Raw genomic sequence first — 14749 nt, 5'->3', positions numbered from 1 at the left:
ACCCCAACAGCTAGTATATATATATATATATATATATATATATATATATATATATATATATATATGTATATATATATATATATTTATATATATGTATATATATATATTGTAAAATGACTGAAGGTTCGGCGATATGTACTTCATAGTGACGCTGAAAAATAAAGAAGAAATAAAAAACTGAAAAAATGTAAAAAACTAAAAAAAACTAAAAAGAAAAAACACTCAAAGATAAATTACAGACCGGGACACAAATGACGACCGACACAGAGGGAATATAAATGACGACCAGGAACCTCAAAGGAAAATTACAGACTGGGACACTCGGACACAAATCACGACCGGGAATATAAATGACGACCGGGACGCAGGGACACAACTACAACGGGGACGCCGGGGGCACAGGTGGGATATATAATTGACGACTGAGACACAGGGATTGTTTGAATAGAAATTACAGACCGGGACACCGGGACACAGGGAATATAAATGACGACCGGGACACTCAAAGAGGAAATACAAACTGGGACACCAGGACACAAATGACGACCGGGACACAGGGAATATAAATGCTATTTATATGCACAGACAATGGGACAGCGAAGAATGTTGTATATTCGCATGTTTTACGTAGTTAAAAATATATATTTATATCTATCTCTATTCACAGGTGGGACACAGGGACACTGCTACAATGGCGCGTAACGACTTACGCGCGCGCGGGGGCTTGGGGGGCGCGAAGCGCCCCACCAACTAGGTGTTGGGGTGGCGCGAAGCGCCACCCCAACAGCTAGTATATATATATATATATATATATATATATATATATATATATATATATATATATATATATATATATATATATATATATATATGTTTTTAACTACGTAAAACTTGCGAATATACAACATTCTTTGCTGTCCCATCGTCTGTGCATATAAATAGATTGTCAGGTTTACCGACTCTTGAACATGCAACGCATAATGGTCCATGGGAAAACAATCCGTATTCAGGTCTATACCTCATGATTCTATTGATTGCCCTTGAGCTTTGTTGATGGTGATTGCTAATCGACCATTTCCTTTGTTGCCGTCGTCATTTATATATCCCCCTGTGCCCCCCGGCGTCCCCGTTGTAGTTGTGTCCCTGTGTCCGGGTCGTCATTTATATTCCCTGTGTCCCCGTCGTCATTTGTGTCCCGATGTCCCAGTCTGTGATTTCTATTTGAGTGTCCCGGGCGTCATTTATATTCGTCAGGATATTGTAGGGCATCGTAGCATCGATGAGTTTAAGCAATTCTTGTCAACTGATTGTTTCGCCTATAAAGAATATTATCTCGAGGTAAGAACTGATCACCGACCACAACGATTGCCACTTTGTTGATAGTTGCGTATCAGGAGGCATCAATTCGATTGCTGTTTTTAAGCAGAAGCACTAAATTATTATTTTTGTGGAAAAGATGATATATATAAATATATATATATATTTTCTTTTTAGTTTTTTTGTAGTTTTTACCTTTTTTAGTTTTTTTCTTCTTTTGTATTAATGCTAAAGCCAAGGTTCAAACTTGGAGCCTCTCGGACCTAGAACCTGAAACATAACGCTTTACCAACTCAGCTACTTCGTAGGTTCTTCAGTCATTTTACAATTAGAAATTTCTCTTTCAACGGTCTTCTTACAATTAAAAATTTGTCTTTGAACGATATTCTTAAATACCTGTGTCCTGGTCGTCATTTATATTGCCTGTGTCCCGGTCGTCATTTGTGTCCCGGTATCCCAGTCTGTAATTTCTCCTTGAGTGTCCCGGTCGTTATTTATATTCCCTCTGTCCCTGTCGTCATTTGTGTCCCGGTCTGTAATTTCTCTTTGAGTGTTTTTTCTTTTTAGTATTTTTTAGTTTTTTACATTTTTCTTTTTTCAGTTTTCTTTTTCTTCTTTATTTTTCAGCTTCACTATGAAATACATATCGCCGAACCTTTGTTTTTTTAACCAAAATCTGGTAGGCATTTATATATATATAGATAGATATAATTCTAAAATTGTCAGGTAATTTTCTATTTTGAAATAAAAACTAAAAATTATTGCTCAGACAACATAAATATTTTTGATGTTTACATAATAGCTTTAGTGGTTCTGGACTGAAAACTAAATATGCTAATCAAATTGGGAATTGCAATCTTTTAGGTTGAAAAGGCAGATCCATTGGAATCATGAGAATGCGTGGAATAAGAAAAGCCTCACCCTCAAAAGGCCCTGTCAAGATTGTTGCCTCTATTACGTTATAACAGACATAACACGTCATTTGTGTCCCGGTGTCCCGGTCTGTAGTTTCGTTAGTCGACAAACATGACGTCAGACGACAAACAACTTCATGACGACATACAGCTCAATCCTTATAATGACGTCAGTCGACAAACATGACGTCAGTCGACACACAAACATGACGTCAGTCGACAGACAGACAAACAACTTATTTTTATATATATAGATATTATATATATAGGGGGGGGGGGCGAATCGCAACCCCCCAAGCTTCCCCGCGCGCGTAAGTCGATACGCGCCGTATTAGTTACGTGCCATTGTAGTTGTGTCCCTGTGTCCCACCTGTGAATATAGTATATATATATATATATATATATATATATATATATATATATATATATATATATATATATATATGTTTTTAACTACGTAAAACTTGCGAATATACAACATTCTTTGCTGTCCCATTGTCTCTCCATATAAACAGATTGTCAGGTTTACCGACTCTTGAACGTGCGACATATAATTGTCCATGGGAAAAACAATCCGTATTCAGATCTATACCTCATTATTCTAATGATTGCCCTTGAGCTTTGTTGATGGTGATTGGTAATCGAACATTCCCTGTGTCCCCGTCGTCATTTATATATCCCCCCTGTACCCCCCGGCGCCCCCGTTGTAGTTGTGTCCCTGTGTCCCGGTCGTCACTTGTATTCCCTGTGTCCCGGTCGTTATTTGTGTCCCGGTGTCCCAGTCTTTAATTTCTCTTTGAGTTTCCCGGTCGTCATTTATATTCCCTGTGTCCCGGTCTGTAATTTCGTCAGTCGACAAACATGACGTGAGTCGACAAACAACTTCATGACGGCATAATGCTCAATCCTTATAATGACGCCAGTCGACAAACATGACGTCAGTCGACCCGAAAAACATGATGTCAGTCGACAGTCGACAAACATGACGTCAGTACACAAACAAATTATTTATATATATATGGATAATGCTTTCTCAAGAATAAATCAGTCAATTATTACTGCGTCATGTCGGACTGAGACGTTTTTCTTTTTTTCAGGGCTTATCTGGCGCCAATTTGGAGGAGGAAGAAAAGGATTTCATATCCAAAGAAATTGGTAGATTCCGAGAGATTATGATGGTATGTTAGATTTACTTTAAACATAAAGTTTCGTGTTATGGTATTTTAAATGTTAGTCATGTTAGTTTAGCCTTCTACCCACTTTCATCTCGGTATTTTAACGCCTGTGTCAATTCCTGCTGGTGTAAGCCTGTTATAATTGTGAACTCTAGCTTCTAACTTAAATTAAGCCTGGGATTGAGGGCAAAGAGGCGGGTTGCAACTTCCCTGACATTTAAGGAGCTCTGGTTCTACTATATATATATATAGGGAGTGTCGTAATACACTAATACCTCGCTTTGGGTCGTTTCGGTTTTTTAAGTTGCGTCGCTGCTCTATTAGTACTAATTTGTATTGCACTTAGTTTGGTTTACGAGGTTACGTCGTTTTGGATTCGAGTCTTGAATTTTTTTTCCTAGTCCCTTTTTATCAAATAAATCCCTTTTTGTAAACTTAACTTCATCTTTCATCTTACTTGTTTGGTTTTCTTCGGTTCTGTCTTTTAAATAATAGTTACGGTTTTCCCCTTTTCTCGCATGCGATTCAATTAGCTGCTCAGTCAAAAGGTTGACTAATCCCTGTTAAAAATGTATTTTTGGACACCATTTTGACTAAAATTCAATGAGGAGTGAAAGGGAGGATTAGTTCATACATCGTGGATTATGTGTCGCTTTATGTCAGACCCTGTGATGGATTTTATTGGTCTTCGTTTGTCACATCTCGGGTGATTTTTATCTTTGTCTTTTTACCACTACCAAAGTACCACTGCGGCAACACCCATTAAGGATTCATTAGAATGGAATTAAGCTTAATTTTGTTTTTCATAAGTTAATTCAATACAGTTGTTTATTTTGTTTTAATTGGACACATTTTTGTTTTTGTATGTATTTTAGAAAATTTTATACTATTTTTGTTTTTTAATGTTTACTTTGTTCAATTTTCTTTTTAAAAAGTAGTATTTTCGTAAACCTGTAAACTATCTTCAATCTTTATATGGTTCGCCATAGAAAATCTTAATTCACTTTGTCTCGTGTATTTTTGGAACGTAAACCCGGCACAAAGTGAGGAATATGTGTAGATAAAAGTCACTAAATTCAATCTACCTTTATAATGCGTAAACCTTCAAAAAGGTGATAAGCTTGACTTAAGTTGCCTTGGACATTGGAAATGTCTTGGCTATAGAGAATTACCAAGTGATAGAAAAGTTAGTAGTTAGGATAATGACCAAGGAATGAAAGATCGGATGCTGGTGTAAGAGGAGGGTTAGTATTTTTATTATAGTGCATAAGAATGAACCCAAGTGTGTGCTGTATAAATTAATTTCAAAATACCTGTTTTTTTTGCTTAAAAATCGCCGTATTTTCAAATATGAAATAGTTTGATCATTTATAATCTATTACGTCTGATATATTATATAATATGTCAAGTTATTTGTAATGTATTTTTATATTTTGTTAGATATTATTTGTTATATTATCTATAACCTATCATTTATCTTATTATCTTATGTTATTTATTATTTTCTACAATAGACTTAGATATACTATGTCTAAATGGTCTATTTGATCTTTCGTAAATAATATTAATTGGTTTAGATAAATTCAATTTCATGTTCTTTAATATTCCCCTTTATTAGATTGCTAAAGATGTGGTTGTTCATTTTATCTCTGTTTTTAGCGTCAGGAAGAGGAAAGAGAAATTGACAGGAAGAAACGGGAAGCAGAAAGAGAGAAGCGTAGATCCCCAGAAAGCATGGGAAGAAGGCGGAGATCGCCTGACTCTATTAGAAGGTATTCGCTTTTTTGTCCACTGATTATTGCTGTGCCTTTCCTTAAATAAGGCTGTAGTGTTGAGTGCCGAGAGTTGAAAGGGCTGAAGGAACTATTGATTTTTCTCCATAACTGTATTCTTAGTATTGTCTTAAAGTCTGGATTGAGGTGGGGGGGGCCCCGTCATCTCGATAATGGTCAGTGGATTATTCCTCCTCTCCCAGAAAAATTTAAAAATAGTGAATAAAATTGTTCTTGTTTTGGCATCTCAAGGGCAGTGGACCATTAACCTTAGATGGGCTTGAATGAGGGGAAAAGTAAAAAAAAAAAAAAAAAAAAAAAAAAAAAATCAGTTTCTTTGGATTTTAAGCACAAAATACAAAAATAAATGGCATATATCTCGGTGTTATGAATTATTATTTGTAACTTTAGTGCTTATCGACTCATTTTTTACCCTTTTCAGCCATATTTTCTTTTTAATTAATGTTTATTTGCTCTATTTGGAATTATCTCGTCTGGTCCATGCTTTCTTTCAAAAATGTTGAGGCTATACTAAAAATTTTTTTGTCAATGGTATAGATGTGTGGAAGTATGGATGAGAGTGTAGGTCATGTGATGTATGAGAGTGTAGAATTGAGTGAGTCGAGAGATGCAGTATATGGAAAGTCTGAATTCGATGAGAAATGGCTGGTGAATTTAATGTAAAATGATTGTTTTGCCAGTGTTAAAGATTTGGGACGATTTCTCAGGTTGGCAATGGAGCACAGAAGCAAATATTCGTAATTTGTGTTTCTCTTTGTTTTGTGATTTGCTTTTCTCTTTGTGCTATGTGAGGGTTATGTTTAATTAATGACAGCTATTCAAAAGAGAATTTCCTTTTTGTTTTGTATTGTCATGGCCCTAGGGCTTATAGCGCAATATAACTTACTTACTTGCTTATTTAGGTTTCTAATGGTCCCTAAAAATGGGAGAAGCACATCTTATAATTTCGTCCACAGCTTAGATATACAATACAGTTATGAAAACTCCTATCTTGCCCATGAAAAGCTTTTGGTACAGAGCTCTGATCTTGGCACCTCCTAGGTTGTACTACAACACCATAGGCGGGAACGTAATTTTGTTTTGTTTGTCCAATTGCTCCGATCTTTTATATTCATACTGTCAGTTTCCTGTCTCCAGTCGGTAGCATCACTACCGCGCACTGTGTCCCAAAAATAAATCGAGTTTTTATAACTGTGTTGTATATCTAAGCTGTGATCTCGTCTAAGATAGTAAATAGGTCTGATTTAGCAAAATTTAAAGGTGATAGTGTGTTTGCCGGTAAATGAGAGCATCTATCCCTTTCGTTCGGTTTTTCACACTCTTCCTCTTCCCTCACTCTTTGTTAAAATTTTCAGTCCCTTTTGTCTAATCCTTTCGGTGTTTGGGCATTAATATTAATGCTAATTTGCGTTTTTTTCGTTCAAGACTCTAGGCTGAAGATTAGGGTTGTCACTCATACAACCCAACACTCAAAGATTGTTATTAAAGGGAAATGTAGCCCTAAAGCTATGTGCAGATTATTTTCTGTTTTTGTAATCATTCAGTTCCATATTCTTCTGGATTCAACCCACTTTAAAAAAGAAAGATATTTTTCTCTTTGTATTCTCTATTTCCGTTTCTGTAGTTTTTGGCTTTTTCTTCCGCCTTGTTACCTACGCCATCTCGTGTTTGGCGACACTCGGTGTTTTGTCATTGTAATAATTAGAATAATTCATTTAATTAGTTTTATTGGTAAAATTAAAGTAGTAATAAGCATCTGATCTCAGTTCCTGACAAAAAATTTGTAACAGAGCTTCAAAAAGTATCAAGTGTCTCTTCGCGCTACATTGCGTTAGTAGTTCTTTTCTGTCGACACTATTGCCAGTTTCTACTCTTTTAAGTTACCCATACTCTTTGGAATATACCTTAGGGTCATTGTATTCTACTTATTTAATATTAAGTGACTTCAATTCTGTCAGGCCTTTCCTAATAAGAAAAGAAAGCATTATTTGATAGATATTAGTGTTGCTAAGAGTATTCTTCTATTTTTTTTCAAGCCTTCATCATGTTACAAATTTCCGTTTTGCCTCTGGCGGAACAATTTTTTCCACTGTTTTATATTGTACGAGGTCAAAAATAAGTTATTGTTTTAATAAATTACTTTTATTACATATGCTCAGCTCTAATACCGCTCTTTGAGTAACAAAAGATATTTTACCGTTTCTGATGGCCCCTTAACGTATTTCTTCGCTGTATGAATTCAACGTGTAAAATTTCTGAACGCTTTTTTTTTCTTTGTGCTTAACCGCATGATTGAAATGAGATAATAATTGAGATGATTGAGATGAGATAATGATTGAAATGAGATTGAGATTATTGAGCTGAGATAATGATTGAGATGAGATATCGTTCAATAGCAAAAACTATGCTTTTGAATATTTTTTTTTTATACGATAAAAATTTTTTTTTGTAATATTTTTGAAAAGTAGGGACTAATTACGAGTCTTAAATATATATATATATATATATATATATATATATATATATATATATATATATATATATATATATATATATATATATATATATATATACATATTTATATAATTGTATTCATAACCTTCTGATATAGTTGTTCATGAGGTTAAAATTGCAATATTGCTCAAATTTGTCGCATAAATCAGTATGAAGTTCTTGAAAAAACAGGAAAAACATGGTAACTTAGAGAGCGTTAAATACCTCGTTTTTCGTTTATCGTCAGGATATTGAATGAAGTGGGTGTCATTGGGGTGTAAACAAATAATGATAATAATAATAATTTATGTTTATCCTCTTAAAAAACAATAAAAATGCTGATAGAGGCGAAAATAAACAAAGAACAAGAAAATACGTAAAAACACACCACAAGAATACGACATAAAAAGTGAAAACAACGAAGAATGTGTCTTCATATGAATCAAACGAAACTACACCATAGGAAATTAAAAAAATGAGACGTCTCTGATGAATACCAATACAGTTTAAACACGGATGCAATTCAGAGGAAAATCAACGATATGGTCTCTACGCTTTGGGGATGTTAACGAATGTTCCTCCATTTTCGCAATAATATAAAAAATTCACTATAAACTCACAAAAATTTACACTATTTGAAGAACTGTCTAAGGATTGTATGGTGTTCAGTCTTGTTAAATAAATTCCAAACCGACGTAATAAAAATATATGTGAGGCGTAAGCATTGCATTCTTGAGCCTTCCTATGTAATTCTTATCAAACTGTTCTTTTATTTTGGCCAGCGTACCATAAGTCTTACGAGGTTTTTCCAAGACTACTCCAGAACGAGGCCTATCGCACTCCAACTATGTCGAACGATATCGGAGCTTCGCCTCTTTAAGCTGAGGATAATCCGACCAACGTTCTCTCTGAGTGCTTTTTCTAACAGTGACAGAAGGTGACGCGAAAGACTTGGGAATTTTTAAACAATGTAATATCTCAGAAAGGCAGCAATCTAGATTAATAGAATTACCCTTAGACACAGAAGATAGCATGTAATGCGGAACCTTAATCTTCGAAAAATGTCAATCAAGAATGTAATGACATAGCTCAATATCTAAATTATTCCAACACTTCTTTGTCAACAAATTATTATTTGGTCTAGGTTTACTTTTTGTTGCCGAAATTGGTAAGGGAAACTCAAGGTGATAATTGTCACTGAGTAAAAAATCATCAGTAATATGTACTGGTCGACTCGCTACTTGAGTTGGTGACCGCAAAGCCTAAATTAGAAGTAATAATAATAATATAGTAATTTATTCCTCACGTCTCTCAATACAAAATTTCCACATAACTGACACCTTATTGAAAAAAAATGGTCGTGGCAGGGCGAAGAGCGGATCGACTGCGGGACCATTGCCATTTAAAGTCGTCCTACGTTTAAAGTCTCGAGATATGGTATGTTTATGTTTAGGCTATTGGAGAAAGCTTCCAGTGATTTCATCTTTTCGACTGGGAATGGCAGTCGGGATATGAACGAATGATGGTAAGAATTAGATCTTGCAATCTTCATCTTCATAGGCTGCAATTGCAGTCTGTGCGATCTTGTGTTGCTTTGGGTAGTTGTTTGAACAAGCTTGTCTTTTCCCAAATTCTCGTGAACTATCTTGAAAAGGGTTTTAAAGTCTAAGATCGTTCTTCATGTCTCAAGTTTAAGTAGACCTAGAACTATGGATATGAGTGAAATCTATGGATATAACTATGGATATAAGAAATAACTAGAACTATGGAGATAAGTGAAATCTTTGTCTTTAGGAACAGTACATAAATCCGGTGGCAAAGAACAAGTAAACACGAGGAAGGGGAGAAGGGGGACTTAGCTTTTTAAATATCAGAATTAAAATCGTCGCAAATCATCAATTTTTTACCAGAAGTCCATATTCGGTGGCTAATATTCGACAGCGAAGCAGAAGCCATGGCATCTTTCTGGGACGAGTACTCATGACAGTAATCCATCGGCATATAGACAAATATAAGCACCATAAAATCAACTGCAACAGAAAAATCACTAGCATCGAGAACCTTACATCTATATTTTTTATGCACTGCTACCCAAAATTCCGCCAGAGAGTCAACCTAGGGTAGATCTAGCCGGGCGAATAAAAAGTTCGTGATCAGCCCAGAGTTCCAACCTTCTCGAGTTATCAGAATTTAAAAGATGCTCAATAATACAAACTATATCAAATACATATTAAACTATTAACTAATAAACTATTAAACTATAATCTATTAAACTAAACTCTTAAACCATTAACTATTAAACGATTAAACAATTATACTATTGTACGATTATACGATTAATATGTATAAACAATATGTATTTAATTATATAAATTATACGATATATATAAACAATTATACGATTAAACAGTATATTAAACTATTAGACCATAACTATTAAACTATATCATATTCTCTATTAGATCTCTCCCTCCTCGTCTCTCTATCTCTTGTTGATTTATTATTTTTTCCTTAATACTTATTACTTAGTGAGTGATAAGTGTTCTTATCCCCCCTCCCTCTGCCCCTTTTTCAGGCCGTAGAGCCTTTGTGGGGAATAGTGAATTATTTTTCCTTGATAATATTTGTGTATTTTCTTTTTATTTATTTTATATTACTATAAAATCTGAGAAAACGGAGGTAGAACTGTTCTGCTTTTCGTTTGCCATTTAGTAGGCCATAAAAATGCCTTCAGGGTAGGTGGGGCATTGGACAGTTTGTAAACTTCAGAGGACATTGTAAGTTTCTGAAAAAAAAAAAGATTTCTGGGAAAAGGTCCAATCCAAGACTGCTGATAAGGATGAAAAAACTAATCAAAGTTTTTTTTTTTAACACATTGTGTAGTCTTGCTCAACTTGGTAAAGAGTGTATTATCTTTCCCCCTCGTCTACTAAGAGTAGTAAATTTTAAATGAGAGGAAAAGGCCATTTCTTGAAAAACAAACTTGTTACCTGTCATATCTAGGTGTTTCAGATAAGAATGAATTTCATTGGCTAGCCTCGGCTAGCCGTATATTTTGCTTTTGACCAATAAACAAAGTCGGGATGAAACCTAAAAAGCTTGACTTCCAACACTTCTTAGCGGAATAGATCGGTCTTTAGTTGAGGTTATATTTACCTTAAAAGTCTAGCCAAAAACTGTTAATAAATGATTTGGGAGAAATACGCCTTATATTGTCTTCTAAGTTAGTATATATCTCTGATTAAGCAAAATATAGATGGCGATAGTGTATTTTGCATGATATGCGCCCAGCTTTAATGCGCTGTTTGAGCAACAAAAATATCATGTCGTTGCTCAATGCTGATGTATGCTGCCATGTTTTGGCTTGACAGATTTTTATTGATTCTGACTTCAATTTATACCAAAAAAATTTCGATAATTCTTGCAGTAATAATTGAGCATTTTTAATAGGACTTATTTCTAATAGAAATAGTGATTCTTTAAGTTTTTGCCTGTTTCTAGCTCTCGAAGTCCATCAAGTAGACGACGAGGCACCCCTGATTTTCGTAGACGTAGTCGATCAAGATCTCGAGATAAGGAGAATAGACGAGAAGATGATGAAGAAAGAGAAAGACGTAAAATCGACAAAAGAGTCAGAGAAAAAGAACTAGCCTATCAGGTCATTAGCTTTTTTTTCACATTAAGTAATTTTTCCGATTTCTCTTGGACTATTTACTAAAATAAGCTATATAGATGCTTTTTGCTTCTACGTATGCACATTTTTTTTCTAAAAATCAAACTGTAACAATCAGTAGGCATTTAGTCCGTTTTTTTTTTTTTTTTTTTTTTTTTTTTTGTGCTCCTGTTGTCCAACAGGCTTTACTCCCTATTTACTATATTTGGACCTGGGCACTATACCTTCATCTGAAGTTCTCCAAAGACAGTGACACTCCTTGAATTTCAATATATTTAATATATTATATTAATTATATTTATTATAAAAATGTATATTGTAACTAATATATATATATATATATATATATATATATATATATATATATATATATATATATATATATATATATATATATATATATATGTGTATTAATGTATAGGTATATTATATAGATTAATATATTTGATATATTTGAATAGATAAGATAAGATTTATTGCAAAAGGCCTACGGGCCATTTGAACTCATATGCTGTACGTAAATACAGGTAGTATTGTTCTTAAATTTAGTCTTAAATAACATAAATAAATATGTATTTAATAATACTTAAAATACTTAAGATAAAATAATAATAAGCTATAAAAGTACAAGAAATGCTTAAGTGTACTTAAATACTGCCAATTTTTCTATCTTTTTTTTATTTTCTTTTAAATAAAACAAATCCTTGCTATTTCTGTTTATCCTTCTTTTTCGCCTCAAAGTCCCCAAGCATTCTGAAGTCTACATTAGTTTCACAATATCTGTTGAGCAACAAGTTCACTCACCACTTCAGTCACTGGTAACAAGACCTTTCAACCGTGGCTTTGGTCGCCCAATCAGCTCTTTTGGATCTGCTGCTGCCAGTTTACGAATTAGCCTCGTGAAATGTATTGGTTGGTTGGGTAGAATGCGAGAAGCTTCATGCACCGTTGGCTAATGGCTAACGTTTTGTTTTTATTAGTGAATAGACTAGATGCTCATATCATTTTTTTTTCATCTGTTATTTTCTATTAACTCGAAAAGAATTAATAGAAAGAAATAAAACGAAACATCTACATGTCAAAAAGAAAAACACTAGAAGAAAAGAAAAAATACTACTACTAACGACTTACAGCAGCACCGAACCGCCTGAGGCTAACACACCTACGTACGCTCCTTCTCAAACCAATTTATACAAATCCTCCCTCTTTACACCCTCCCAAGAAATTCCCATTCCCCTTAAATCTTTCTTTACGACATCCTCTCACACTAGCCATGAATGACCTGATATCTTTTTAGCCCTGAACGGTTTGGCCGAAAAGTACAATCTTTGGCATTCTGTCATCCTTCGTACGCAAAACTTCCCCTAACCATCTCAATATTTCTCTCATTATAGCCCTAGAAAGTATACTTTTCGAAAATAAACAATAAAAATTACCACTAAAATATTGGCTATTCTTTAGATTAAATCACATTTATGGTCCTCATCTCTTGTACTGATCACTTCAGGAATGTTAAAAGGGTCTTTGCAGTTACTTGTGATGATAGCTATTCCTCTTTTTTTCGCCAATGGGGTCTATTCGGTTCCATCTCTGTTTTTGGCGACATTGCCTCTCTGCATCTCTGCTGGTAGAACGTGGGAGGAAAACAAAACAGAAGATATTTTGTATATTAAAAGATGGCTTTTAAAAATCATGGAAGTATTTTAAAGGTGTTGTTTAGTAGCTAAAAGTAAAAAACTTTATTTAGCAATATGTTTTGGTCGAGCGAAGAATAATTTGCCCGAATAATATCTGTTGATATGACTTTGTTCGATATCAACTCATATTCTTGTTGATATCGATATCGTTTTATTCGATGTCAACACATATTATTGTTGATATCGATATCGTTTCATTCGATATCAACACATATTATTGTTCATATCGATATCATTTTATTTGATATCAGCACATATTATTGTTGATATCGACATCGTTTTATTCGATATCAACACATATTGTGTGTTGATATCGTTTTATTCGTTTTTTTATATCTTGGCTATCTCGCATTATCCATGTCTCCAGAAGGATTAAAAAAACAAAAAAAACAATAAAAAAACAAAGCCTCTAAAAAAATCTGAAGAATATGTTCAGTTTAATTTTGAATAGTGTTTTTTTTCTTTGGACTCAGTAGTTCCCCCCCTTCTTCCAAAGAAAGTTGACTCCATTTTAAATTTGTGATATTTTTTTTCCTATAGGAGCGCTTGCGTGTTTGGGAAACTCGAGAAAGAAAGAAGTCCAAAGAATATGAAAAAGAGAAGAAATTGGAAAGAGCTAAGAAGTCAGAAGAAACTAAATTGGCTCGTAGACTCAAGGAATTTTTAGAGGATTATGATGATGAAAGGGATGATCCTAAATACTACAAGTAAGTTCTGAATATATACATTGCAGCTTTTTTTTTCAAGTTCAAGTTCTATTTATTTTCATAAAATAACAATAACAAAAACAATATCCCAAAGGGCTCAATGACCCGAAATTAACTTATTAACTTATTATTATATTTTATCAAGCCATATCTACATACAGGGATCCTCATCCATTTCCTGCCATACCCCTCATAAGGGATTTATGCCATATTCCGTAATAACCTAGAAAACAACTAACCTTGAAGACCTTCCTCAGGAAACATATAGGAAATTTCTCAAGAAAATGCTTAATTCCACAATACTACTTAACAATTTATATTGTATAAAGGATTTATGATTGGACTCACAGAATAGCTCCGTGTTTAAACAACCTTGCTTTAGTTTTAAAGCATATGTGTCACAGTGATAATGATTTCCTATAAACTTTTAATAATCCGCAGAAGTAGGTGACATGGTGACACTGGATAAGCAAATTCCGCGGAGAATCTTTTACCAGTGACGAGCTAACCAGCAATAATGACACAGTTACGCACTTAAGTTCCCTTACGTTTGTATGAAGCAAAGATATGGGACAGTGATAACAATTCGAGCCCGAGTGCTGGGATCAGACCCTCCCTCCTTGCTATAAAAAGTAAATAAACACTGAATGGGGTAAATTCTATAAACTATAAGTAGGCATATTATAATCTTACGTTCTGCATGTAAAATGTTTTATGATTGGTCAATGACAAATTAACCATCAATCATAAAGCAATTACATTGTTAGATTCAGTTGCATTAGTCTTGAAGCAAAGATGAGACAGTACTAACGATCTTCAGTAAGATCTCTGTTTAGTGGGATCTCTTTCTGTTAATCTGATGAGTTAAATTGTATAGCAACTATGGATAAGCGACTTTCGTGGATAATCCGAAAACCAACACAAAATATTTTGTCATATTTTTTGTTGTATTAAAATATTACGATATTGATATTGCTACA

General features: G+C 34.0%; 1 protein-coding gene across 5 annotated transcripts in view; it reads left to right on the top strand.

Moving 5' to 3' along the window:
• LOC136028701 (RNA-binding protein 25-like) overlaps positions 1-14749 on the top strand; it is a 110739-nt gene that overhangs the window by 39418 nt on the left and 56572 nt on the right. For all 5 annotated transcript variants that reach the window (XM_065706532.1, XM_065706533.1, XM_065706536.1 and 2 more), the window contains 4 exons: positions 3329-3409; positions 5066-5178; positions 11194-11350; positions 13603-13769. In XM_065706532.1, coding sequence (XP_065562604.1) covers positions 3329-3409; positions 5066-5178; positions 11194-11350; positions 13603-13769 — 518 coding nt within the window. The remainder of the gene's footprint in view (positions 1-3328; positions 3410-5065; positions 5179-11193; positions 11351-13602; positions 13770-14749) is intronic.

The sequence above is a fragment of the Artemia franciscana genome, chromosome 7 (assembly GCF_032884065.1).
Source record: "Artemia franciscana chromosome 7, ASM3288406v1, whole genome shotgun sequence".
Lineage (NCBI taxonomy): Eukaryota > Metazoa > Arthropoda > Branchiopoda > Anostraca > Artemiidae > Artemia > Artemia franciscana.
This window is presented reverse-complemented; position numbering and strand designations above follow the sequence as displayed.